At 28.5% G+C, this 27909-nt stretch overlaps 1 protein-coding gene across 4 annotated transcripts; it reads left to right on the forward strand.

Annotated features, from left to right (window-relative positions):
• Window positions 1-233: 233 nt before the first annotated feature.
• LOC129913663 (uncharacterized) lies at window positions 234-25220 on the forward strand. 4 transcript variants are annotated; one of them, XM_055992451.1, is made up of 16 exons: window positions 234-484; window positions 957-1086; window positions 19451-19609; window positions 19671-19796; window positions 19873-20104; window positions 20171-20354; window positions 20426-21126; window positions 21185-21609; window positions 21678-21745; window positions 22337-22573; window positions 23151-23458; window positions 23526-23986; window positions 24052-24188; window positions 24351-24677; window positions 24737-24820; window positions 24881-25220. In XM_055992451.1, the coding sequence occupies exons 2-16, from the start codon at window positions 1010-1012 to the stop codon at window positions 24997-24999; spliced, it is 3645 nt and encodes a 1214-aa protein (XP_055848426.1). In that variant the 5' UTR covers window positions 234-484; window positions 957-1009; the 3' UTR covers window positions 25000-25220. The 4 variants fall into 4 exon arrangements, with proteins under 4 accessions (XP_055848426.1, XP_055848424.1, XP_055848427.1 ...); XM_055992449.1 differs by having other exon boundaries at window positions 24737-25220; XM_055992452.1 differs by having other exon boundaries at window positions 23151-23314; window positions 24737-25220.
• Window positions 25221-27909: the final 2689 nt, after the last annotated feature.

A 27909-nucleotide genomic window follows, 5' to 3' on the forward strand; every position in this document is an offset into this window, starting at 1 on the left:
CCCATAAAGAAACCCTAATGTAGCTAGAGACTTGGAGAATGAGAGAGAGAGAGAAATTATTGTAGAATTCCATGATTTCCATCCAATTTCGACCGAGATAGATATGGTCGAGCTACCTACAAACTTTTTCGTATAGTGTAGTTTTTTATTTATCGTCGCAGAGAGTCAAAGTGACGATTATTTTTATTTTTCGGTTTATTTAAGAAACAAGCAAGTTTTTTTTTTCATATAATTCTCTATATTCTTTTTTTTTTTTCGGTAAATTTATAACAAACCAAAAAAACAAAGAGTTGTTAAAATCTCATTAAACCAAACCCAATTTAATGTGATGTCGTAAAAAATGTTTAACTTTTTTTGATCGAAATTTGAAAAAAGAAAACCAAAGTAAAAAAAAAAAAAACATTTCGTATATGATTTTCGCCGCAAAAGAAAAATCGATTCCAGACATTTCAAATCATCCAGCGCGAGCCGAGGAGCAAGAGTGGTAATTCTTCTCGTCCTTAAAGAAAGTCCTGTCGTCACCGTTTTTATTATTTTTTTTTTTTGCTATATTCGTATTTTTCGATTTTATGTGTTTGTTCCCTATTCTCATATTTTTTTTATAATAAAAAAAAAAAAAAAAAATACTGAAGAAGGGAACAACGTCGACGGACGACAACGAACGGAAGGAAATATAATGGATTGTGTGTGGGTATTTTTGCTCTGTGATTTTGAATTCTGATTCTGATTTAGGTTTTTTTTTTCTATTTGGTTGTTTGTTTCTGATTTTTCACCCTCTCACTCGAGTTCTGTTCAAAAAAAAAAAAAATTATTAAAATGTGTGAAGATTTTTTTTTTTTTGTTTTTTTCATTAATTAACTAAATTCGTGTTGTTGTTGTTGTGAAGATGTGTGTGTCTCTCGTCTCTCTATTTAGTGTGAATTTGTGTGTATATTTCAAATGTATATATGTTGCAGGGCTAATGTAATATACTGCGGAGGATGGATTTAGAGAGGGAACCCCAAAAACAATGGCAGACCCTTGTACTAATCCCCAGCCCAACGACAACGACGACAATGCTGCAGCACAATCTAAGTCTAAATTAGAGTAAGTTTTGATTAAACTATTTAGATTAAAAAATCATTAAAAAAATAAAAAACATCCTTTTTTTCGATTTCATTTACTTAGAATAGGAGGTCTCTATTCTAGATGCAATTTCATTAATAGATAAAATAGATAGATTTTTTTTTTTTATTTTTTTTATAAAAATTTAATTGGGCTTTTTTTCTTCTCTGTAATGAAAAAAATGGGGAAAAAAAATATGAAAAAAAAAATTACACCGATGAATGGCAAAGTAATAAAGAATATACTCTGTGCATAGCCGTATTTAGAGGGGGGGTTACAGGGTTTAACCTGCCCCCCCTGAAATTTTTATAGAAAATATGATGAGAATTTGAACAAATACAACCCTAACCCTAATACATACTTGTGCATATACATAGGGTAGAGTTGCCTATTTTTGGCCGTCTCCAGTTTCCGGCCACCTTTCGGAAAATCGTTATAACTAGTGATTTCGAAAGGGTTTATTCCAAAATTTGGCTCTTATGCTGTTCTCTTATATATTAGAACAGCATACAAGCGAAAATTTGGAATAAACCCTTTCGAAATCACTAGTTATAACGATTTTCCGAAAGGTGGCCGGAAACTGGAGACGGCCGAAAATAGGCAACTCTACCCTATATGCCGAACTTGATGGATTGCTTTTATATTTTAGTGATAAATCGAAAATCTCCAATTTTGCAATTTTGTCACGGTTAAGTTTCAAAAAACTTTGAACAAAATAAAATACATATATAAAAGTAGTACACTCCTTTTCATCAGAATAGGTACATAACTTTTGAAATGTTCATTAATCGTTTGTCCCCAATAGTGGTACGTGACCTAACAAGGTTTTATTGTTTTATGACCAATGCAACAGCTAAAATTATTTCAAAATAAACCATAACTTTCGCATTGTTTTTCTTGTAAAGTATTTTTTGAGGAAAAACCAACTTATTTTTTTCTTCATCAGATTAGGTACACCCTTGTTATCTTTAATGTTTTCGTGGATTTCGAGAAAATTTACCATTTAAACAAATAACTGGACTTTCCTAAGTGTAATTTATTAATCACACTACCATTTTGAAAAACATGGGTGGATTAAAATCGCAAAATTTTGGCGAAAACACCTTAAGAAAAAAAACAAACAAAGAAGGATCCACCAATACTGGTATGATTAAAAAAAATTACGAATTGTTAATATGCTATATCCAGACTTCAGATACAAACATTCTGGGGTTAAAAAAAAATGAATGGTGGTAAAAAAAATGCAAAAAAAAAACACTTTTAGACGAGTAAATTTTTGCATGTGCTACCAGTTTTGGTGGATTAACGACAAGAATAAAAGTGAAAAACAGTTGTTATTTGTAGTTTTAGGACAGTAAATAGAATGGGCATTAGTCCCAATCTTCTAAAATGGCTGAATTTTGAAAAGACACCATTACTACACCAAGAACAGAATTGTATGCGTTTAAGGTTTTTGAAATCATTTACCACATGAAAAGTTGAGTAGTATTACTTGTTATTTTTGGATCAACGAACATTTAATTTTGATGTCCTTGGTGAGTTAAACTATCTGTTTAACATTCTGTGAAAGGAGAAACCATTTTGAGACCAACTTCATTGTTAAAAAAGAAGTGTTAAGGCATTGAAGAAAGTAATCTTCTACGATAATACAAATAATGAATTTCAAACGTAAAGAATGGTCACAATTATTTGTAAATGCATATTCAAGAAACTTTGCCTTAATTCTCTAGTATTTGTGAACCAGTATTCTGAATTTTTTAACAGGACCACGCCTCCTACCACAAAAAATGCTCTGTAAAATATTGGGAGGAAGTGCAAATTTAGAAAGTACTTGAGTATCTATCCATAGAAAAAAACCCTGAACCTTGTTGAAAATGTTTGGAAATGGCTAGCCCGTACTGATAAAATTTGTGATGGTCGATTTTAAGACAAAAATATTTCCTAACCCACCATTTTTAACAATTTAGGGAAGAGATTCAGATAGACTGCATAAAGAGATTTAACAATGCAATTCCTGGACAGTTTTGTTATTTTTTATGAATAAAAACGCCACTATACAAAAAATAAAATAAGTAAAATACATTTTTAAGAAGAACTTGGTTTAAATTCATTTCATGGACCACTTTTACATCATTCTCTATGTGTACCTATTCTGATGAAACAAAAAAATTACTCAGTTTTTCAATGTGAAATGCTTTGCCATAGAGAAATAAGAAAAATAACCACACGTTTTGAATTATTTTTTTTTGCTGATTCTGCTAACATCTTAAACAATGACTTGACATCAAAAAATTATTATTTTTCCTACACTGTGAGGAAAAAACGAATATTGAACATTTGAAAAGTTGTGTACCTATTCTAATGAAAAGGAGTGTATCTACCTACTGATTTGTATGAAATTTTCAACCCTCTTATTAGTGGGAACCATAAGTCGTACACAAAAATGGATAATTGTAAATTGATTGTCTCTTTTTAAGAAAATATACAAAAACACAAAAACTATGAATTTTTTTGTTTTTTCTTGGGAATGCAATATACTTATAGTTGTATGCTAAATAATTTTTTTTGTCAAATTCAGATTACTGACTTGTTAAAGCTTGTGGTAACACAGCAAACTAGGCTGAATATGAACAAGAAACGAGAATTGCAAGAAAATTGTTCCTTCAGCCTAAATATAGGAAACTTTCATTTTTAAACGATATATGTATATTATGACGTTTGGGTCGCATTTTTTCTGTAGGTACTTATCACAAATACTGATTATTTTTGTACTATCTATACCAATCTATTTGAATCTTAACTAGCGTAAAAGTAAAAAGCATTTTTGAAAATATTTTGCTGAACTTTGGAACTAGGGGTTAAAAACTCGATTTTTCAAATTCAGGCGTGATATACAATTAATTTTACATTGACATTTAATTAAAAAATAATTATTTGAGGTGAATTGAGTTAAATATTTAGCCAAGGATATGGACACTATAGAGGTGAAAAGACAACATTTCAGCCGCTAAAGATTTATCCTGTTTTGGGTGCAGGTTAAATTTGTATACTGAGGGAAAAAATAAATTGAAGTTGAAACATCGTTGTTTAAAAGATGAACTACTTTGATTTACAGTAAAACCCGGATAAGTGCCTCTCGCAAAGTGAATTTGTTTTTTAGAACCAAAATTTTAAGGATTTTTCATATAAAACTCATCTTTTAAGTACCTTTCGCTTAACTGCTTTTCCCGCTTAACTACCTTCTATTTCAAATACTTATGATTGAATTTACTTGCAGGAAATTCTTTTAAGTACACATTTGAAACAAGTTTCAGCAGTAAGAAAAACTTCATTTGCTAAAGCGCTTTAAGATTCAAAAATTCTACTAAAAGTAGAAACTAACTAGTAAGTTATTTTAAACTTTCAAAGTTATTTTGTTTGTGAAGATTCTGTTTTTAATAATCAAACATGTTTTTTTTTTATTTTTAAGTAAATATAGAGATAAGTGCCTATGAGCACTTAAGCGGGTTCTTGTAAGTAACTTACCAGCTTTAGTGCCTAACAAAACCGGGCATTTAAGGTGAGGTACTTATCCGGGTTTTACTGTATGTGACTTTAAGATACGAAACCATCAAAAATTAACCTTTTTTCTACGTTGATTTTAAAATGTTCATCTTCAATGCAAAATCATTCCGAATAATAGTTAAATCAATGTGGTTTTCATTGATTTTACGTAGTTTTATGGTGGCTCTTCCCTCAGTGTATCTTTAGAGAATACATTTTTCATAAAGCCTAGAACGCAGCCGAAGAGAAACGAAAAATGTTCAAGTCTCCATAGTCGACAACGAAAATGTTAACGAAAAAATATCATCGAGTATTCTGTCAAAGTCAAATAAAAAAGTCCAAATTAATTAAAAATCAAGAAAAAACACTGCTCTTGGAATCAGGAAAAATGCACAGGACAATAAAAAGTAAGTGACAAATGAGTGAATACTTTCTCCAATTTTTCCCTAGAGCTGCGGAGTTACTAAAGCCTAATACGCTGCTGATGCCAAACGAAAAATTTTCAAGTCTCCAAAGTCGACAAAGAAAAAATATCATCGCGCGTATTCTGTCAAAGTCAAAATAAAAAAAATTCAAAATTAATTTAAATTCAAGAAAAATCAACAGAAAATAATTTTTAAAGCAAGAAATAAATGAATTAAAAGTGAAAAAACCGTCAACACTGCTCTTGAAGTCAAGAAAAATGCACAAGACAGTAAAAAGTAAGTGACAAATGAGTGAAAACTCTCCAATTTTTCGCTAGAGCTGCGTACTGAAAAACGAAAAGCAAAACGAAATTTTCGTTCAGGATTTCGTTAACGAAATTTTTTATTTAAAATTTCGCGTACTTGGCTTTAATGTTAAAAACTTTTAATAAACAAAGAAATTTGAAAAAAATAATAAAACTGCCGGCTGTTAAAACCATTGATAATATCAAGTGTTTTTTTTTATATGATATTTAAGAAATTTTTTTTTTATAAGGTTTAGGAAGGCTTCTACAAAATTTTTTTGCTCGCTTACGCTCGCATGTAACAATATATAAAAAAAAAATTTGCCCGGTCTGAGTTAACCTCTCCCGAAATGAAATCCTAGCTACGGCTATGACTCTGTGTGTTGTGTGTGCTATAAGGTAACTCTTTATAAGAAATTGCGCAATTGCACAAATCTCTTGATTGTGTGTTTGTTTGTTTGTATCTCTAGAAACAGGCAGGCAGCAGCACTCTACTCGACGACTTGACTCGCCTCACACGAAAATGTGAACATCACAGTAGGTAGCTAGCTGCTGCTGCTGCTGTAGAGTTGGGTATAGACAGTCAGTTAGTATTTATTCAGAAGCTACTTTATATCGTGGTGTATATATATTATATTGAGTGAGAGAAGAGGTGTTCCTTTCCTATCTAAATCACTCTGTTGGGGGGTTTTTGTTTTAAAAGCCTTGGATATAGCTTTTAAGAATTGCAAAAAAAACATGGTCACCAAAATTTGTAAATATTTTATTAAAGTACCTATTTCTGTCCTATTCTCCTCCTCCTCCTCAACCAACAACGTCATCATCTCAATTTAGGTAGGTGTGTGAAAATTGGTTCTATACCTACCTATAATAATAATAAAGCACTCATTTAACTGTTTTTTTTTTTTTTTGTTTCAACTGTCAATATATTACAACAACAACTATCTTCTGATACTGGTTATAAGTTAGGTATCTTAATGGTGATCTAGCTTAGTCACGAAGGTCATATTTTTGCGAGGACGAAATTGGGACTAGGATACAAAATAGAGACTAACCATGATATAAAGTTTTTTTTTTCATCTACTTTTGTTGTTGATTTAATATACCTACCTTCCTATAGAGAAAAAAATAGGTAGAGATAGATAGAAAGTGGTCTAACGACATTTAATACCACCCGCTCTTTTTTTTTATTTATTTTTTGTTTTAGTTTTAAAGGAAAGTTGAGATTTCACAAATTGCAAACGATTGTATTTCCACTGCCAAACTAAAAATAGCAACAAACAGATTACTATCAACAAATTAAATCAAATCAAATAAGTATAATTGCATTCAAGCCTAACTTGGCCAACAACAACAACTTGAAGTTGTTGATTTCAAAAATAAACATTGTTATAGGTAGTTCCTGTATAACTATAAAAGACAAAAAAAATAAAACAACTTGACCTTACAATGACAAAGAATAATGAAATAATAGCCTTTTTTTGTTTATCTTTTAAAGTTTGGAATTTAAAATAAAAAAAAAATATTAAAATGCAAATAAAGTTAAATTCTGTTCATTGTAAAAGGTTATCTTCGACTTAAACTTAAAAACAGCTGACTTCATCTTCACACTACTTACAATAAATATTGAGTAAAAATCAAGTCTTCATATTTTTTGAGTAATGTACAAAACAATTTAACGTACCTAATTGTTTACATTCCATAATAAATTTTTTAACAGCAGAAAAATTAATTTTTTTTTTTTAAATTATACGCATTGTAACTACATAATGCATAATAGTATTATCGGGCAGTTAGCAACATATTGATAAAGTTGACGTAATTTTGGCTTTGGGAGAGATTTTTTTTTTTAATGTTTTTAAAAATAAGGTTTTTATTTACATTACTAACAACTTAGAGTGATTTTTATGAGAAAAAAATTAGTATTCCTTCTCTTTGGGATACATTTCGTTCTTTTTAGGACAAAATTAAAATTCTTTCTTTTTGAGAAAAAACTTTTTTTTTTTAGAAAACTCTATTTTCTTTCGAGAAAATATATTTAACTCTTTTTTTTTTTTTTTAATTTAAGCCATTTTTTTCACGATTTTTGTTTGTTTTAAAAAAAAATATTTTTGTACAATATTTTTTGTTTCTTTTCATTCAACTATATTTGAAAACTACAACTTGCAGGTTAAAAAAAAAATACTTTTTTCTTTTTTTTTTCTTTTTTGAGAACGGGAGAACTTTTTTGGGAGAAAATTATTTATTACTTTTTTTTTAAATATGTTAAGTGTTTTTGAAGTAAAAAAGGTTGTTTTTTTTTTCTTTACAAGAAAAAAAATTACGTTTTCGTTTTTTTTTTAATTAAAATTTATAATTCGCTTTTGAGTGTTTTTAAGAAAAAATTGTTTTTTTTTTAATTTTTAGGAATATAAGTTAAGTGTTTTTGTTGAGGAATATTTTAATTTTTTTATTGAACATTGACCTTTTTTTTATTCAGAACAAAAATATTATTTTTTGTTTTTTTTTTTAATTAATTAGTTGAATATAGTACGTTTGTGAAAAATTTTTAAAAACAGTTTTTAAAAAAAAAAGTTTTTGATTTATCATTTATTTTTCTTTTTTAAATCGTTTGATTTTTTTAAATATTTAGTCAATGTTCTGCGAAAATTATAAAAAAGGCATTTTATTTGGAACGAGGATTCATATGCTTTTTTACATATTTATTTATAATATTCATCTGTATAAGACTTCTATTGGATTACACGTATGATTTTAATGATATATTTTTAAAACTTTTTCTTTAAAAATGTTATAGGTTAATGTAAAAAAAATTATACTATTCGTTCTTCAAAGAAAAAAACATCCTTACTCGTAATTAAATTAAAAAAAAAATAAATTGCACGACTGGGGTCGCACGTACTTGCTCTTAGAGTTCAAGTTGCTTAAATTTTAAAGACTTTTTATATAGAAATTTGGAAAATCTAAATATATGGGAAAGAAAAAAAAAGGAAATTCGTTTTTTAAAAAAATAATATAAAATCTGAAATCAAATAGCCCTCCAAAACAAGTATGCAGTTTTGACTGATATACTAACATGCATTTTTAGAAAAAAAAATTTCAAAATCGTTAGAGCCGTTTTTTAAAAAACTAATTTTTTATAAATAATTTCTTGGAAAAAGTTTTAAAATAAAATTGGTATGCCATTTTGTAGAAATCACTGATCAACATCTAAACACAAAATTTCAAAAAAATTTAATGTCCCGTTTTCGAAAATTGGATTTTTCAAAAAAAAATTTTCAAATTTTTTTTAAAAATCCAAAAAGTATTTTTTTCAAAATTTTGCTTTTGGCTTATATTTAAATTATATAAATTCTTCATCACAAAAAGTTTCGTTGAAACAGAATTAGCACTTTCGGAGATAATCGGATTTAAAAAAAACGGTTCTATGGCAGGTACCGTTAATAATGATTTTCAAAAAAAAAAAATTTTCATTAGAAGATAGACCTTGTTTTAAAACTTACATTTGAATTTTTTAAACAAAATCGTTGGAGCCGTTTTTGAGCAATTTCAACTTTACTAAAATCGGTATATGACAAGTACCGTTATTTTTGGTCCAAAAAAATTAATTCCAAAAACCCCTCTGGAGAGTCGCCAAATAACGCTACACACCAAGTTTGACATTAATCGGTCCATCCGTTTAGGCTGTAGCTCCTTATACAGACAGACAGACAGACTGACAGACAGACAGACAGACAGACAGACAGACAGACGGACTTCCGGGACCCACTTTTTTGGCATTCTCTACCATCGTAATGTTATGGAAAAATGTTATCTCAACTTTTTTTTTTGTACGAATACATAACTTGATATATAGTACCTACCTATATCGCAAGTAAAAATCGTAACAGCCATTTTAATAAAAAAAATGATATTTTTCATTTACATTTTTCAAAAAGAAATAATTTTTTATGTTATTTTAAAATAATAATAATTTTAATTATGTACTTACACCCAAAAACCAAATTTTAATAAAATTTACTATACACTTTGTTTAATAATTTCATTTAATATTTCTCAAAGCCTTTTAAATGCTTGAAAAAAACCATATTTGTATCTTCAAATTACGATAATATATTCGAATTTTTGACCCTTTGATTTAGCAAAATCTGGCTAAAATTTGCATCTACAAATCAACTAACAAATTGAACAATTTGTGGGTCACTGTGGCGTATGCGTAATATTATTTTATGTATTCAAATTTTCTTACACTAATCAAATAGTCTGGTCAGTTGATTTTTGAATCTTTAATAATGATGTTCGTTACTATAGTCTTTCAAAATTTTAAAAGTAAGGTTTTAAAAATCGCTTGGACATTTTATTTTCTGATACATAAAGTAAAGGGTCGATAAAAAAAAAACTATTTCAATTCTCAAAATATAAATTTAATTTTGAATTTAAATTAGAAACGCCACAATTATATATTTTTATAAATATAAAACCAATTATAGTACTTTATTTATATCGAATTATCGAAATAGACTGTAAGCTGTCACATAAACCAAAAGGAGTATAAGCCTGTTAAAGCTGAAAAGTAGACTTCCTCGAGTGTATTGTATAGTTAGTAACCTTTTACCTATACCTTACTCATCATCATCATCATTGTCATGTCATATATAAACAAATACAAAGAACAAAAATAGATAGATTATTTAGCAAAAAAAAAAATAAAAATAAAAAAGATTTCTATGTCAATCCCCACAGTTGGAGGATTAAAATGCAGTTAGATATATTCTTATGAGTGCCATCGCTATAGCTACTCCAAAGAAATCCCCCCTTTTTCTAGTTTGTTGTTACAAGAGTAACGAAGAATATATTATTTATGTAGACAAAAAAGAACAGAGAACGTAAAGTAAAAAAAAAAATAGAAAAAAAAAATACATAGCTTGCCCTGTACAGTGGTACACTTAAATGTCCACACATTGGCATGTGAGGTGAGTATGACACCTTTATGAGGAAATCACCTACAACTACTACAAACTCTTTTGATATATTTTTCCAGCTGAAAGAAGAGTGTGCTGCGCTCCAATTTCACACGCCATGTAACATCGAAGTAAAGGTTGAAAGAAATATGTAAAAATATATAACTAACATTGTTTAAACAAAGGAAATGAACAATGGAAAGTGGTAGAGGTAGATTTGCAATTGAAATTGTCGGTTAGTTTCCTGTTATTTACTGGTTAGGAACTGACACTAAACGGTTTTTTTTTCTACCTTCTGTAAGATTTTTTTTTTTTTTTTTATTGCATAAATTATGTACCATGAAGAATATCATCATGTATCTATAGTAATTATACAAAGTTCATTCATTTGTTAAGACAAAAAAAAAAAAAAAATTATGACATGACCAAAAAAAAAAAAAAGTCTTGAACTCAACCCCCACCTCCCAACATTAGTTGTATATGTTAATGTGAAATAATTTTTTGATTTACCTACTCGAACATACTCGTGCTTATGGAGGCATGTATTGTTTTTTGGTGTTGAAATAATGAATTGAAGGTTTAAGTCAAAACCTTAAATCTTGATTATCAAGAAGTTTTGGTTTTTTTTTTTTATAACTGAGGCCTAATTGACATTATTTGTGTATTCAAAAATTCTTTCACAGTTTTCATATTTTTAGTAAATACGAAATAAATGGAAATAATGGTTGTTTTATATGACAATTTTTATACTGCTAGCCAAACAATACACTAGTAAGGGGTAGAGATTCTATTTAAAAAGCGTTTTGGAACGCATCCTGGAAAGTATTACAAGGTTGTCTTCTTTTCGTCATCTTTTTCTTGAATATTGTGTGAAGAAATAGCATTACAACTTGAATAGTATAAAAAGCCTATTGTTTGTAAACTATTTTGTACCTACTGTATAAAAAAAAAAAACACCCTGTATGATTCAACTAATGAATGAATAACGGTCTTAAAGGGTACTATCATCACAAAAGAATCTTCAACAAAGATTTTTAGAGAAAGCATAATGCTTTTCAATGCAACTTACGAGTAACCATCTCTTGAATACGAAAGACATCATTTAAACGATACTTACAATATTTATGCAATCAGAATTGTGTTTTGCTTTTGAGATTTTAGACTTACCTACAACAGGCATGATGCGTAACTTTTGATGGAGAACATTATCTATAACTTTTTGATAAAATTAGTTATTATATATTTACTACATTATCCTCCGAAACTAGGAGACGAAGAAAATCAATAGAAGAATGTCTTAAAAATTGTAGAACACTGAGAAAAGTTTTTTTTTTCCCTACATGACAATTAACATTTTCACATAATTGCAAATATTTTTAGGATTTTATATTTGATTCTGATAATGACCAGAGGTGTATCCTTGCAATATTTGTTTATACATTGTAACACCAAGTTTTATAGATTTGCTGAAACATTAATTTTTGACCTCCATGCAATTTTTTTTTATTAACATTGTATGTCTGTACGTTAAGTCCCTTTGTTTTGTAGATTTTTATCCCTCTACTGCATACGAAGCCAAATATGGTTTTGTCTGTTTGTATGCACTTTTCCCTTCTCTGTCACAAAAAAATGTTAAAGATTCAATACAATCTCATTCTTTGTGTTTCTGAGCACCCATAGACATAGTTTTTTCGTGTGTCCGGCACAAAATAAAGGTGTATTTTATGATCACAGGTGAGTCGATCAGTCGTGTGCATTGAAATCGAAAGTGTAGAATAAATTCATACTTTAAGTGTTAATTACTGCGTTTGTTTGGTAAGTAAAGTGGAATTAAAAATTTATTTTTGATCGACTGTCTAATTGTGTATGCTATGAACCAATTTTGATTGAAAAAAAATTATTGGCCTCGTCTTGGGAGGGCAAAAAGTACGGAAGCCATATTTGGCTTCGTATGCATTAAGGGGTTGTAAATCTACACAATTTTTTAAATTTTTTTGTTGGAAAATTTTGTTCCTTTACATTATTATTTTACTTGGAAGCTATGTTTAACTTCAGAAATGGAGTCCCTTCGCTTTTAGAGACATTTTTCTCATGTTAACCCCATTTCCAGCGGCGTAACCACAAAAATTTTAGGGTTAGGGGGGCTCACCTATAATATTTTTCAATCATTTTAATACTTTTTAGTTTTTGTAAGATCTGGGAGTGGGTTAAAATGTTGGAGGAAGACTTACTTCGACAGTGGAAAGAATGTGAACCAGAAAAAATATATATAACGGAAAAAACAAATAGCTTTTCTCGGTTCCATGGCTTAAAATGACCCAAATTTGAATTAATTCTTAACCTTTTGTAATGCAATGTATTTATTTTACTTTATTTTGTTTTTAAATGATAAATATTTATCTTTTGATAATTTTAATTGTATTCTTTACATAATCTGAACAAATAAAATTAGTAAAATTTCTTACCCCTTAATGCACACGAAGCCAAATTTGGCTTATAAACAAATTTTTTAAACAAATTAATTTAAACAAACTTTTTTAATGAAAACCGTTTTGAAACAGCCCAAAGAACCGATGTAAAGCATTTTTTAATTTTTTCGTCCGCTAATATTAATTCATGCAGTAGAGGGTTATGTACGTGACGGTGAAATGCACCAACAAATAAATGAAATAATTTAAAACTATAAAAAATGATCATTATCATGATACTGTTATGACGATTTGGGGATTCAATTTTTTTATTTTAAATTCGACAGAAACAATATTGAGAAGATAACAAACAGTCACAACTTTTAAGAGCCACAAAAAGAATTAATTCTCGTTTAGTTGTGATTTGTGATCTCCTTTGGAGATCTGGATTGTAAACCGTTTTCGAAAATTTGATTTTTCATTAAAAAAAAAAAATCACATCCAAAAAAATTTTGTCCCAAAATTATGTTTTTAAAATATTTTAATGTAAATGTTTTTATATGCAAATTTTATTTAAAATCGGTTTATTAGCTTATAAGAATTTTCAAAAATAAAAACCAGATTAGATGTACCGTTGTAAAAATTTTCAAAACAATGCTATTCTTATTCAAACAGATCTATTTTTTTTTTTTTAATTAAAACCGTAAATTTTTATCAAAATCGTACATAAAATCCAATTTAAATGTTTTTCAGAAATTGAAATATTTTTCATTTCATTTTTTTTCAAAAACTACTCTAAATAAAGCTAAAAAAGGCTTAGTAATAATTTAGAACGAATGGAACATGTATTGGAAATAAAGAAAAATATGAATTTTGGATTTTGAGTATCTTTTCAAGAAAACTTGCTTGAATGAATTTTCGACATTTCTCTGAACTTCAAATCACATGTATTTCAACTATTGAAAAAGTACCATTATCTAAAATAACCAATGATGGTTATAATTCCAAAACTTTACATGTTTTATGTAAGTAATAAAACATTTGTTTTTCCTAATTGTCTGCTCTATATTTGTATTATGAATTTATGATTCTAAAATACCATTTAGGTAATAAAGATTTGTTGTGTCGAATCTTTTTCTTTATTTTTTCATTTTTAAATAGTAATTTTACATCTTGAATTCATTCGATCAACAGACCTAGTGAAAATATCATCCGATAATAAATTTAAATTATTGACGCGATGTCTAAAGTAATTTCAAGTGTTTTGGGGCTCGAAATCAATTAAAATTGAATTAGGTATTTCCAATAATTGCGTTGCCATTAGATTTTGTGTATATAATCAATTTGTCTGTTTAGAGAAATACTGATGCATAATCGAAAGAGTATTATTATATACATAAATCAGGGTTCCCAGGTTTTCAAAATAAAAATTCCTTTTTTTTAACACCAAAACGTTTATTTTTCCCCTTTTTCGTAAAAAAATTCCCCTTTTTTCCAGAAAAAAATGCAAGTATCTATTTTTTTAAAATTTTTTTATTTAAATCTTTTTCTAAACACATTAATTTTGTATTTAATTGATTCATAAAAAAAAAAAACTTTATAATGGACATAAGTAAATAAAAAAAAATAACAAAAATGAAGCTCAAAATACATATTTCATTTTTAAACTAAAAACAGTCAAAATAAAATGTATGAAGTATGGAACTACTTCATAAATTTTATTTTGAGGGTTAATCTAAAATATCAGTGCTAATTTAATAAAAAAAAGATATTATTTTCTATATTTATTGTATTTTTGTAAATCATATAGTATTTATGCCGATTAAGGAATGCTTTTTTAACAACGATGTCTTAAAAACGTATAGGTTAGTGTTTTTTGTTACTTTTATTTTTTTTACTGCCGCGGCTGCTGGCTGAAAATTTCGTTTGAGATACCAAAAAAAGTACAGATTCCCTTAATGAAATATTTTGAGGAGTGAATTAAAAAATGGAAGCACCCTAGTTTTTAGTAGAGCTGTCAAATTAAAAAGTTTATTATTTATTTCGAAATTAAGTTTTATTTAAATTGATTTCATTGTTCAAAGATTGTGTCTAACGTTTTTGTAAGTTTAAATGTTTCCCCTTTTAGATATTTTTTCCCCTTTTTTATCCCCGTCCCCTATTTTATCCCTTTCGTCTAAGAAAATCGGCAAAAATGGTGATTTTCCCCTCAACCCGGGAACCCTGACATAAATGTATTTTTACGAAGTTTTCTTAATCTACAAAATTGTAGGTATTATTTTCATACATTTCCATTTTTGTATACATGACACTAAAAGTAATGCAGGAACTTCTACATGAGATCGTTCAATAATAACACTTTGAGACTTTGAGTTCGAGCCCATAACATGAGATCATTGCCCGCGAGTGCTTATTTTGTTTTTATATACCATATCAATAATAAAATGAAAGCTATCATTAAAATGAGGTAACAGTTTGACCTCATCATTTTGCATTCAACTCAAAGTGTGGAAATATATACAACAAATTTATAGTTCTGCTATTGCCGTGTCTTAAATTACAATTTTTTTTCGATGCTTTCATATTTTATAAAAATATTGTTGCTTTTTTAAAATTGTTATGTATTCAAGTAAATGTTTTTTTTTTAATAATTTATTTACACCGCAGGCTTGACTTCATTTGAAAAAGATATTCATTTTAATGTTACATAACGAATGTTTTGTGTAAGAAACCAATGGATTTATATAAAAAATTGAATTAAATTCGCATGGGTTGTGATCAGGACCAACAAGTAACATTAGAGATTTTATTTAATTGACGTATTATATGCGGAAAGGCATTTATCAAATGCCTAGTTTTACTCATAATATTTATGAAATACGCCGAAAGTAGTTTCTCAAAATTTTTACAAAAAAAAAAAAAATCGTTTTTGAAAAAAATGTTTTTAAATTAAAAAAATATCTATTAAATGATCTGCAAACGAGGTATGCCATTTTTAGTACAACAAAGAATTTTCAGAATGAAAAAAAGCTTTTTTTTTAAATGGATTTATTTTATTTTTTAATGTTTCAAAACGAATGCATTTTATAACGGTAATATTTTAAAAACGAAGGCTAATAGAATTTTTCTGATTGTGGATTCGAGTTCAGCAAACCAAAAACCTTCAGAAAAGTATATTTTGATTCTTGTGGCAAAAATTCTGTGACGAGTGACTTTACATTAAGTTTAGTTTCTCTTTGGGGATAAATTTGTTTATAATGAATTACCCCACATAAAAACAAAACTTCGAAAACAGCTAAAATGACGTTTTTAAGCATTTTATTATTATATATTATTTTTCTGACTTCAGATTCGAATTCTAGAAAAGTATATCTACAAAAAAAAGTTCAATTTTACTGACCAGTGTTATTAATCATCACATACAAATAAAGTTTTAAAAAATCATCGATTCAAAGAGAGTTTCCAAATATTTGTTTTTTTTTTTTTTTTTTTAATTTTGCCTAATATGTAACGTTAGTAACAGAAAAAAAATTATAATTCAACAAAATAGTTGAAGCTGCGTGTTTTGAGAAAAATAAGTTTTTGTTCGAAATTCAGTCAAAAAAAGTTAATTCCAAAAACAAAACAAAAATTAAACAAGAAGTCTCCAAAATACCTTAACTATCTTAATTTTAACGGAGCTTTCAGGTAAAAATTAAAATAAAATAATTTAATTTAAACTTATATTTAATGCAAAATTTCAATTTTTTTTAAAAGAAAGCTAGTTTCCAAGTTAAATTTTTCTCAAAATGATGTGAAATTGATCAAACTTTAAGTCCTCATCAAAAACTGCAGCTAAATTTATAAAAAACACAAAAAATTTTATTTTTTGTCTGTTTTCCTCTAATTTTGTCCCGTATATTTATACATCGCAATTAAAAAATTGTTTACATCAGAATTATTTGAATTCTGTCAAATTCATTTATTTCATAAATTTGATTTATAGCGTCTGGTCGTGGGTCAGACCAAAATGTACTTTATTTTTATTTTCCAAATCTGTTCTATACTTAGATTCTTTGATGTTAATTTTTTATTGATTAAACACATTATCATACCTATATGGTTTTTTTTTTTTTTGTTTAGTTATTTTTCAAACAAAATTTAAAACAAACAAAATCAATCACAAAAACATAATGTCTGCCCACATGTAGAGATACATTCTCTGTATTTTTAACTAAATGTGGGTTTTAATTTAAAAGCAGGTGGTAGACAAAAAAAAAAAAAAAAACAAAACCATATTCCTATAAAATAAAAACAAGTTCTTTTTCCTCTTTATAAAATTAATAATAACAAAAGTCAAAAAAGAAACAAAAAAAGAACGAACAAAAAAATCTTTGATTGTATCTCATGAGAAGTGAATTGTAATCTATGCAAATGAATGAGATCAGTGTCACTCAATTAGAGGTCAATAATAAAAATTGATACGATACGATTGTTATGCAACATCCGAATATACGTAAACTCCAATGTCTGTCCGATAACGATAGATCTGCTCTGAAAAGGCGTAGTAGACCAGATCCATCGCATATTGAGTTTAATTGATTGTGTGGGTATAGTCATAAGTCTTACCAATTAACGGCATACAAAAAAAAAAAAAAAAAAAACAAAACAAAAAAATGTACAAACGACACTCAGTTGTATGTAATATTTGCTTTTATTACCCAAGGTAATGAAGGAATTTAATTATTGTAAATTATAAGAAATCAATATTCATACCAAAGAAATGTGCAAAAGTGTAAACAAAAATGTAAAAATCAAATTTTTGATCTTTGATGGGATCATGTGAATCTTTAAGAAAGAGAAAGACGGAAGTTTTAAAAGGAAAACCCTGAAATATTGGACATATCTTTTAAAACTATTTAATTAAAATTTTTAAATGACATTCAACATCATCAGAGTTGTTGTTAATTAAAACAAAAAGAAATTGGTGGTATTAGATTAGGTAGATGTATATTGATTAACCTAAATGAAATTTGATAGTTTTATACAAAAGCAATGTTCAGAAACTATCAAACTAAAAATGAGGCTGAAATCTGTAAATCAAATTGTTAAAATTAAGAAATCTCGCATAAAAATAGGCAAGTTGTGTATTTTGATCATTTTTTTTTTTTAATCATTAGGTACTAACGGTATATTTCCCATAGAACCGCTTTTTTCCGACTTTCTCCCAAACGACTAGTTTAATTTTTTTCATACAATAGCTTTCAAATATCAATTAAAAGCAAAATTTTCAACCGACAAATTTTTGTATCTAAAAATAATTCAATTTTCTTTTTTTTTAATATCAATTTTTTTTAAGGATATTGAGTTTTATTTGAATTTTATTGAATTTATGGTTGAAGGTTTTAATTAATAAATAATTGCTTCAAAATGACGTACCAAATTGTTTAAATTTTATTTTATTTTAAACAGCTCTAACGATTTTGATTTTTTCCCTAAAAATGCATCTTAATAAAACAAATCAGGTTCCATATTTTTTTTTTTTTGATCGAAAATTCATTTGAAAGCGATTTTTATTCTTTTTTATTTATTAAATATTTACATCTACCAAATTTTTATAACAAAGTTTTAAAAGCAACTTGAAGAATATTGGTTCAGGAAAGTTCTATGCAAATTCGTTATACGGGAATGAAAAGTAATAAAAATCTGATTTTCACCTGAACCGTGGTTGTAAAAAGATCAATTTAAAAAATGCATTTGCAATTAAAGAAAAAATATTGCATTAAAAAAACGAAACGAAGTAAGTCATTTTATTTTTTTGAATAAAAAAAAAATAATTTTTTTTTTAATTGTTAAAAGATTTTTAAAAACATAATTTTTTGTGCACAAAAAATTTGAAACATTAAAAAAAAAATGTTATGCCGTTATGAAAAAAAAAAAACAATTTTGATAATTGTTTTTGTATTGGAAAGCTGGTGCTTACAGTGCATTCCAATTTCGTTCAGTTCTGGCTATAGAAACTATGACAAAAACCATAAAACCCAGTTTTGATCCATGGAAGTCGGTTTAGTTTTTTTTTTCTTTTTTGATAAAATGATTATGATTAAAAAATTGTTTTAAAAATTTGAAAAATTAAGAATACTAAAACTTTTTCCTACAAAAAATTCGTTGAAATCGGTTTATTCCTTTACGTCAGGCACCTGTAAAGAAAACGGTTCTATGGCAGATTCTGTTAACAACAGTTCAAAAATCTAAAATCGCCCAAAACTCTTAGTTAGCAGGTTTGAAACAAAGTACTTTGGGCCGTATCTTGAGATCAATTTCCATCATCGTAATGTCATGTCTCGAGTTCGATTTTTTTTTTCAAATCCTGAACTCTATATCGCAATTAAAAATGATTGTTTAAGTTTTAAAGCTCTTTTTCAATGTAACGTTACAATCCAAGAATCTAAATAGTCTTTTGGGAATTCATTAAAAAAAAAAAAGTTTAATTAGTTTATACCAATCAGATATATGACAGATAAAGGTCTTTCCATTCAAAAATAATTACTTATTATCCATATTTTTTTCTTTGAATATAAGAAACAGAAAATAACTTTACTTTTGGTAGCATTTTTCCATCTGTGGAATGGTATAAACTAGTGTAACACATCTAATATTTTTTTTTTTCAATTGGTATAAATCTAAAAAGTCTACCTCAAATATTTCAGCTAATTCTTTTTTGTTTCTAATTTTTCTTATTATAGAGAATGCGATGATGAAATTCCGGAACCGATTCAAGTTCTCGATGAAATTTTATCAGAATTTGAAGAACCAGAATCGCTACCGCTGATACAGGATCAAGGTAGTCCATTGCAAGGTAATCAATCTGAAGATGATGGATACATGAGCATGAATGGAAGACGGTAATCTAATTTACTTTTTTTTAAAAAACTTTTCAATCAATAAAAATATTATAAATTGAAGGACAACGAAGGTGTCAACGCCTCCAGAGCAGCAAAAATTTGGGCCTGTAGTCGAATCGAATGATAGTGGACATTGTGAAAGCATTGATATTCCAGAAAATCATGATAATAAAATGCCAAACAATGAGTTAGTTTTAAATTTAAAAAAAAAAAAAATAATTACAAGAAATGGTGTCTAAATTAATAAAATTTTGTATCATCAGTTCAAAAGGTGAAGAAGAAGACGAAGAATTGGTGGAAGAAAAAGAACCAGCACCATCTTCTCCAGTGGAATCGAGTGAAAATAATAATTTCACCACAACCACACCCACTGTACCAGCAACTGTGATGGTCAATACAAATGGCGATGAGAATAATATAGCTAAAACGAGTCCTGTTAAAGTCACTAGTCAAGAAAAACTACCCAGCGAGCCAAGCATCAGCCAAACAACTCTGGTAAGCTCCTTACTTTATTTTATACATATATTCCCGTTTCTTCATAATGAAATTTAAATTTTACAGCCAAAAGTACGAACTGCAGCATGTATTCCATCCAAATATTCAAGTCTTCCATGCTCAGGAGCTCATAAATTGGGTGACCGAGCGATATCGAGTGGCAGTTTTGATGGTGAGCGAAATGCTCTTGGTATTGATATAAGTGCTGTGCACAATGCTGTTATACGCGGTGGAGTTGCCAGAATTCCAGGTAAATCCCTTACAAAAAACAAAATTTAAATGGTATAAACTTGTCTAAATTTATTTATTTTTTAATTTAAGAAACTATTGTTAATGAACATCCAGTAACAATATATCCAGGAAGAGCATCTCCACCACGAAGTCGAGTACCACCACGTACTCTAGCAAGCTCTGTCGAAAAACATCGAGAAGTTTGTCGAAATGCACAACAATTTTCGAACTCGAATGATGTCGATATATTTGTGACAAATATTCCAACAAATACTTCTCCCCTTAAGCGCCTTTTTGCAGCCACATCACCATTATGCCCAAATCGCAGAGTTGGAGATCGTGCTGGTGCTGGTAGTGATGAATTATTATTAGCGAATTCTTCGCCGAGTTTCGAAAATCAACAACGAATTATCATCACCGATTCGTTGAAGAATTTCGCCAAAGTCGAAAGTAGTATCGCTTTGAAATCGTCCAATAATAATGCTTTCAATGACAAACGACGACGTAACCATGAAAGTTCTACTGATGAAGAATTCTCAGATGATTCGTTGGAAGATCAATCATTACCACCACCACCAGCGCCACCTACTGTACCGCCAACACCATCTCTATCGGCACCAGCAACACCAAGAAAACGAACAAGTATATCGTGGGAAATTAATTTAGATGAAGTTGATGATGCAGGAAATAATATATTTGGTAGTAAACATAAATCAAATAGTAAACTTAATAAAAAGCCTGGAAACAGAGAAAGACCAGAATTTACCAGCGCAGCTGTATTTAAGCCTGTGGTAAGAAATTCTTATTTTTGTTTTCTTATATTTTTCACTAATTTAATTTGATTCATAGATTGAAAGAAATAGCACAAGTATTTCCGAATCAAGTGTCACATCAACCAGTGATAATGGTCAAGAACCACTTGAAGCTGCCCAACATCAAGTGCAAGTTTGTAGTACCGAAGATGAGGCTACGTCAATTTATTCCGATGCCGAAGACATATTACCGGTATTTCCGGCTAATATGGTCGGAAAGGGAACATTTATTATACGAAAAGGGCGAAAAGAACGTCAACAATTGCCTGAATTATTTGCCATAAAATCAACATCGATGCATTCAAATTTAAGTCCGGAATGTAATAATTCATCATCATCAAATTATAATAGCCAAAGCCTTATGATACCAAATTCAAGACATAGCATAGATTTAGGTATGTCGTCAACGTCGCATAATCATTCGATTTCTAGAGGTGGAGAACAAATTAGATTGTCACCGAGGTATTTTATAATGTTTTTTGATTGTTTTTTGGAATTTTGCTTAATTTTATCAATTTTTGTTTACCTAGATCACGGTTATCATTAGATTTAGGATCACCTACGTATGAATCAACAAATCAACATCAACATTTTTCTGGTAATTTAAACAAAAATATGTCCGCAAAAACAATTTGTTTGAGTTTTCGAATTCGAATTTTTGATCATTATCTTTTTTTTTTGACTCAAAATTGAAATTTTCGAAAATCAAATGAAATCATTTTTGTTATTGTTATTTTCAAAATTTCTAAGTTCGATTTTTCATTTTCGAATTCAAAGTTTTCTAAGTTAAAATTTTTGAAAAATTTTCGATAGTCAAATGATTTCTTCTTATTTTGTTTTTAAAATTCTTTTTTTTTCCAATTTTTGGTAATTCTTATGTTCGAACTTTTTTTAGTTTGAATTAAAAAAAAAATGATAAAATGATTAAAAAGTTAGTACATTTATTCGAAATTAAAATTATTGAATCCAAATTTTGGACAGCAAATTTCGTTAGTTTGAATTTTTTTTTGAAATGGAATTTTTGGTTTCGAACATTTCTTCAGTTAAAATTTCAAAAATTCGAAATCCAAATTCCTTCAGTTACTATTTCAACAATTCGAACATTAAAATTTTCGAATTTTTTTTAAGTTCGAAATTTACATTATTCGGTTTCAATTTATTTATAATTATTTAACTATTTGTTAACTAGAAAACCGGCCTACATTTAGTAAAACTGCATCATTTGAACATCCCTCACAATTATTACAACGTCCAACTGATTACAATAAAATCGAAAAGGACACAAAATCGACGAAAAATGGTAGTGAAGGGTGCCTTAACAACATGGAAAATAATGGAAATAATTATTCGTCTGGATTTTTCTCACTAAGCAATAGCAATCCAAATGTTTCATCATCTTCGATAATGCGACAGCAAGCTGGTTCAGGTAATAATAAATAAATTTTATTTCATTTCGAAACTCTAAGACTGAAAACTGTTTTTATTATTCGAAATTATTTCACTTCATAAATTTCCGAAATGTGTTCAGTATTAAATTTTTTTTTCGTTTATATAATACGAGTACATTAATAAAATTTTAAGAACAAGAATCAACTTCGAAAAATAGTTCACTTCGGGTTTTTTTCAACATTTTTGTTGGCTTTAAGTGCGAGTATTTCAAATTTTATTAAAGACATAATTTCGAGATTCGAACAAAAAAACATCTCCCATTATTTTTGAAGTTATTCGTTTCGACTCTTATTTTAAGTTTTGTATTTGAATTAAATAATTTTTAAATTTTAATAATTTTAAATATTCGAAGAAGAAATTTTTCGAAACTAGAACATTCGAATTAGAAAAACTTTAATGCGTTCGGAGCTAGGAAGCTATAAGAATGTTCAGGGCCACCCATAAGTTGTATGAGGGATCTTTAAATGTTCACTTGTATTTTTTTCAAAACTTTGTTTATGATTTTGCTTTTCACAGTTCTAAATTTTTAACAATTTTTTTTGTTGCGAAAACAGGCGATCTTCATGCTTCAAATGCTACAACACCACGTCGTGAATTGGCTCCACCATTAGAAGAAGACGAAGAACAATATAGTGAATCTCAATCTGGCTGTGCCCCATTGCGTCAAATAGAAAATAATATTAGTGCGTTATTGCGTGGTGATATATCTGTTGCCCGGGTAGGTGATATAACACAACAACGCCGTTCTCTGGGCTTCCGACCTGGTGTACATAAATCAGAAAGTGCCAAGGAGATGCTTTTGTCACAGAATGCATTTGGTCCGTTGCCGCCAACGCCAACTTCGTCCAGTCCAGAGTTGGTGGTTAGTTTGTTAATTTTTTAGTCTTCTTTAAGTTTTTTTTGTATTAATTTGATGTTTTTTTTTTAAGGACTCTGATGGCCTTCCTCCATTGCCGCCCTCACCTACCGATGTCGAAGATAATATGGATTCTGATCATATAACTTCTGGGATTCATGATATGAAATTACATTCGAAACCTAATCATTTTGGTAAATACACACCAGATGATCAAACAACAATAACAACAACAACAACAACAACAACTGCACCACAACCACCTGCTATTCCTCCGCATCGTAGCCCAATGCCATCGAATACAATGAAAGCTCGTTCTATGGATGGTGGTTATTCGAAAAAATGTGGCAAAAGTTACGGACATGGAAGCATACCGGGCACATTGCCATGTGAGATGCCAGTTTGTGGATCGACTAAAAGGAATTTGCCTGGTTCATATTCGAGAAGAACACCCCCAACTCAAACAACACCAAGAGAAGAGAGTCGTTTACAAACTTCTTGTAGTTTACCAGAGACACCAATATTTGCTAGAGGGTATTATTATTAGAATTGGCTTTCAAGTGTTTAATTTTAATTAAAAAAAAAAAAAATTGTTTCAGGTGTGACATTGCTCGAACACCACATCGACGTCCTACAGAACCAACTGTGGGTGGAGGAGGGAGTGTTTCAAGAACAGCACCAAGATCCAGTACAAATGCCCAAAATATGAACTTTGGTTCATCGATTGTTGGAATCGGTAAATATTTTTTGAATTACTTTTTTGTCACACCTTTTTTTTTGTCACACAAAAATCTAAAAAAAACATCATGAGGACTTTGTTTCTATCTCATAGTTTCATTCATATAAACAAACAAGAAAACAATCTTATATTTATTTTTTTTTTCTCTTCTTTTTAAAGGAGCTGGTAACACTCTTACAGGCTGCAGACAGCGAACACTCAGTCAAGCATTACAAACTGGTGAAATGCTACGATTAACTGGTGGTCCGGCCAGAGGATGGTATCCTAAACAAAGATCAATGCGTCCTGCATCTACAGAAAATCTAGATCATTTACATAGAATACAACAATCTTCTTCCATGCGGGCATGGGATGGTACAGCTGGAATGTCCGGTACTGGTAGCAGTCGAAAGCCTCTAACTCTGCCACCAAATTTAACACCAACATTTTTAAATAAGTCACCCCGAGAGGCTTTACGTAGGGTGACTAGTCTTCTTATTAAAAAAGGTATTTTTTTTTAAACTTTAATAAAAATTAATAACCACCCTAATGTGTTTTATAAATAGGCAATACAAAAGAACGTGAAAGTAAAAAGAATAAAGATGCAGTTTCCCCACAATCTGGTGGTCAACAGGGTTTGGATTCTTCCAGTAAGTTTAAAATAAATATAATTTTGTTTTATTTACTAACCACTCATACACCATTTACAGAAGTTCTAGCAAAAGAGAGCACATCGAATTTCAATAACAATTTACACAAGTCACAGAAGAAAAAAGGATTTTTCAAAAATTTCTGGAAAAAATCCAAGCACTATTCATTGGATCAATAATAAATTTTAAAACAAACAACAACAAAAATTTAAACAAAATATATATAGTATATATATTAATTATAAATAATTAAAAAAAAAATAATTTATACAAAAAAAAAAGGATAGCACATAATTTTCTACTACTAATTACTACTACGTACGAAATATCATTAATAGCATTTAAATGAAAAAAAAAATTGAAACTTTTCGGACTACATCTAAAAAAAAAAAAACCAAAACACACACAAAAAATTATAAAAATACAGTAACATAAAATATTTTATGAAAACCAAAAAAAAAAAAAAAAACTCGGATGAAAGTATAATGATTTTTTACAAGAGAATAGAAAACGACTGAAAATTTGAAAATAATAAAAAGTTTTCCCAAAAAAAAAAAAAATTAAATAAAAATGAGTAAAATACATTTTTTTAAATAAAAAATATATATATATATACCTAAATATATATATAAAAAAAAATATTTAAAACAATAGCAATTATTAGATGCACAAATCTTTTAACTTTTCAAAAAAAAAAAATAAAATTAATACGTATACCGTTTTTACACATGACAAAACAAAAAAAAAAAATAAGGAAATTTTTCTTCACTCCAATTATATTATTAAAATGAAAAAAAGCAACAAAAAAAAATTACAAACAAAATTAACACATAAAACACATTATATATAAATATATTTATTTATTTTTGCACTTATCATCCCTTAACACCCTAACAACAAAAAATTTATAAAACAAACAAAAAACATAAACAACAATAAACATTGTTAATATTGATCATAATAATAATGACGAGAGGCTTATAAGGGGAGAGGAGGTCAAAATTGTGTATGTGCTCTTTTTTCTTTTGGAGAAGAAGCTGGCATTGTTTTTCGGATTAATTTATACATATATTTAATTTTGAAAATGCATTGAAATACGTAAATTGCTTAACGCATCAAATTATGTTTTCCACAAAACAACAACCACAAAAGTTTCTAAAAATTATTTAGCGTTTCCGTTTTTCGTGAAAAATGATTATGTACAATGTACATTTATACGTATGGTAATAAAGTACCTATTCTATTGTACTCAGTCACTAAATAATAAAACATTGAGGTACACAGGATGGACAACAACTTAGGGCTTTGTTGGTTTCAATTTGACGAATTTCAGAACGAGACTTGGGGCTGCTTTAATTTGACGAATTTTGGGTCGCGATTTGCCCAGTAGGTAAGTGTTTGTGACCATAGAAAAAGACCTTTGCTTTGCTCGATAACCTGTGCTTTGGAGAAATGAAGTGCAAAAATCAAATTTAACTACGAGGGGCATTTTTATATGAATACTCTAAAGATACTATGGTGAAAGTGACTTTAAGTCCCAATTTATTCATTCTCCCTTATATATATGTGTTTTGACAGATTTTTCTTTTGTGATGGTTACTCACAATATAGTGGAGAGTAAATAAATTTGAACTGAAAAGGAACAAAAAAGTTTACAGATCCAATAAAAAAACAAATTAAACAAACATAAAATTGTTTTGTAAAAGAGCACATTGAAAGCCACGAATTAGTAAAGCAATTCCAATTAAGAATTTTGAAGAATGTGACATAAAGTTATCGAGTACAAGAATTTGCTTCGCAAACAAAAAAATAGGTATTGTAGATGAATTTCGTTTTATTCAAAAAAAAATTTAAAAACTGAAAAAAAAAAATATAAAACAGATATTCTATTTAAATTGTATGCTGTATCTCAATTTTTAAGGCTAGTCGCGCACATTTAATTTTTAGTCTCTCAACTGTTTGGTTGAAAAAATGAAATATACGGTCTTGTATGGGCCCCCTCGCACATGCAAAAACTATTTTATCACAAACTAAACTAACTGAGATTAAGTAGCAATCCCTCTTCGACCAAATACTGAAAACAAAAAGGTTCGCTGCTCAACTCTTTTGTTTAAATTTTAAAGGAGCCTATACTCATCTATTTTATTAACATACAATCACAGAAAAAAATATCTATGGAGTTTTTTTTTTGTTCTGAATAACAAAAATTGAATAAATGAATTGAATTGAACTGTTTCGATTTAGGAATTTTTAGGAAAACGGATACATTAATTTTTTTCCCAACGAATATCTAAAAAAAAAAAATACATATTTAAGCTCTGATCGGAAGTCCTTTTCGTTTACAAACGATACATCGATTAGGTTGAATAGTGGCTTTACGCATTTCAATACGTGATTTAAGGAATACGGTGTTTTTCATACATTCTGTATTTAAAGCCGTCATTAAAAATCGCATTCGAATCTCAAAATTTCCCCTTTTAAATGGCTACTTTGAATTTAATGGAGAGTCAATAAAATTGGCCTAAATAGCAAATTGATTTAATTTATAGAAATCCAGTTAATATTAAATTGAAGGGTGTATTTTATTCTCATGGAGTGGGACAAAACTAGAAATCAAGACAATTTTCTTGAGTTTTTTTTTTGGAATAAGTGAATGTTATGACGGTTTATTTGAATTATCTTATGAAATCTTCAATTTTCCCACAATTTATTTTTAGAAATGAGATGAAATTTTTAAAGTCTTTACTGTCTTTAAATTGGAGAAAAAAAATAATTTACATGTGTAATGTAATTTTGCTAAGTATAATGTACAAAAGAGGCGATTTTTTATAAGGGGACAGTTCAAATAATTTTCACTGGGAATTATTCCCGAATAAAATGGGGGTTGAATTTAAATTTTGATTGTTTCCAATTTTTCCACCCCAACTGCACTGCACTTAGAGTGGCCTGTAAGAATTAGAAACCTGAGAAAAAAAAACAAAAAGAACCATCACAAAAATGTCTATCAAAAGTGACAAGAATTGTGTTAATTTAGGTTTTTTTTGGTGCTGTGGTTGTTTTGTGGTGCATAAATCTTTCAAGCATTTTTT

This window comes from Episyrphus balteatus, chromosome 3 (genome assembly GCF_945859705.1).
Source record: "Episyrphus balteatus chromosome 3, idEpiBalt1.1, whole genome shotgun sequence".
In the NCBI taxonomy this organism is placed as follows: Eukaryota; Metazoa; Arthropoda; class Insecta; order Diptera; family Syrphidae; genus Episyrphus; species Episyrphus balteatus.

Bases quoted from the DNA above. Each gene is read 5' to 3' on its own strand.
- LOC129913663 (XM_055992449.1), top strand. From the start codon at position 1,010: ATGGCAGACCCTTGTACTAATCCCCAGCCCAACGACAACGACGACAAT. The intron at 21,127-21,184 runs GTAAGAAATTCT...TTTGATTCATAG, and splicing joins CAGCTGTATTTAAGCCTGTG to ATTGAAAGAAATAGCACAAG. The intron at 23,987-24,051 runs GTATTATTATTA...AAATTGTTTCAG, and splicing joins ACACCAATATTTGCTAGAGG to GTGTGACATTGCTCGAACAC.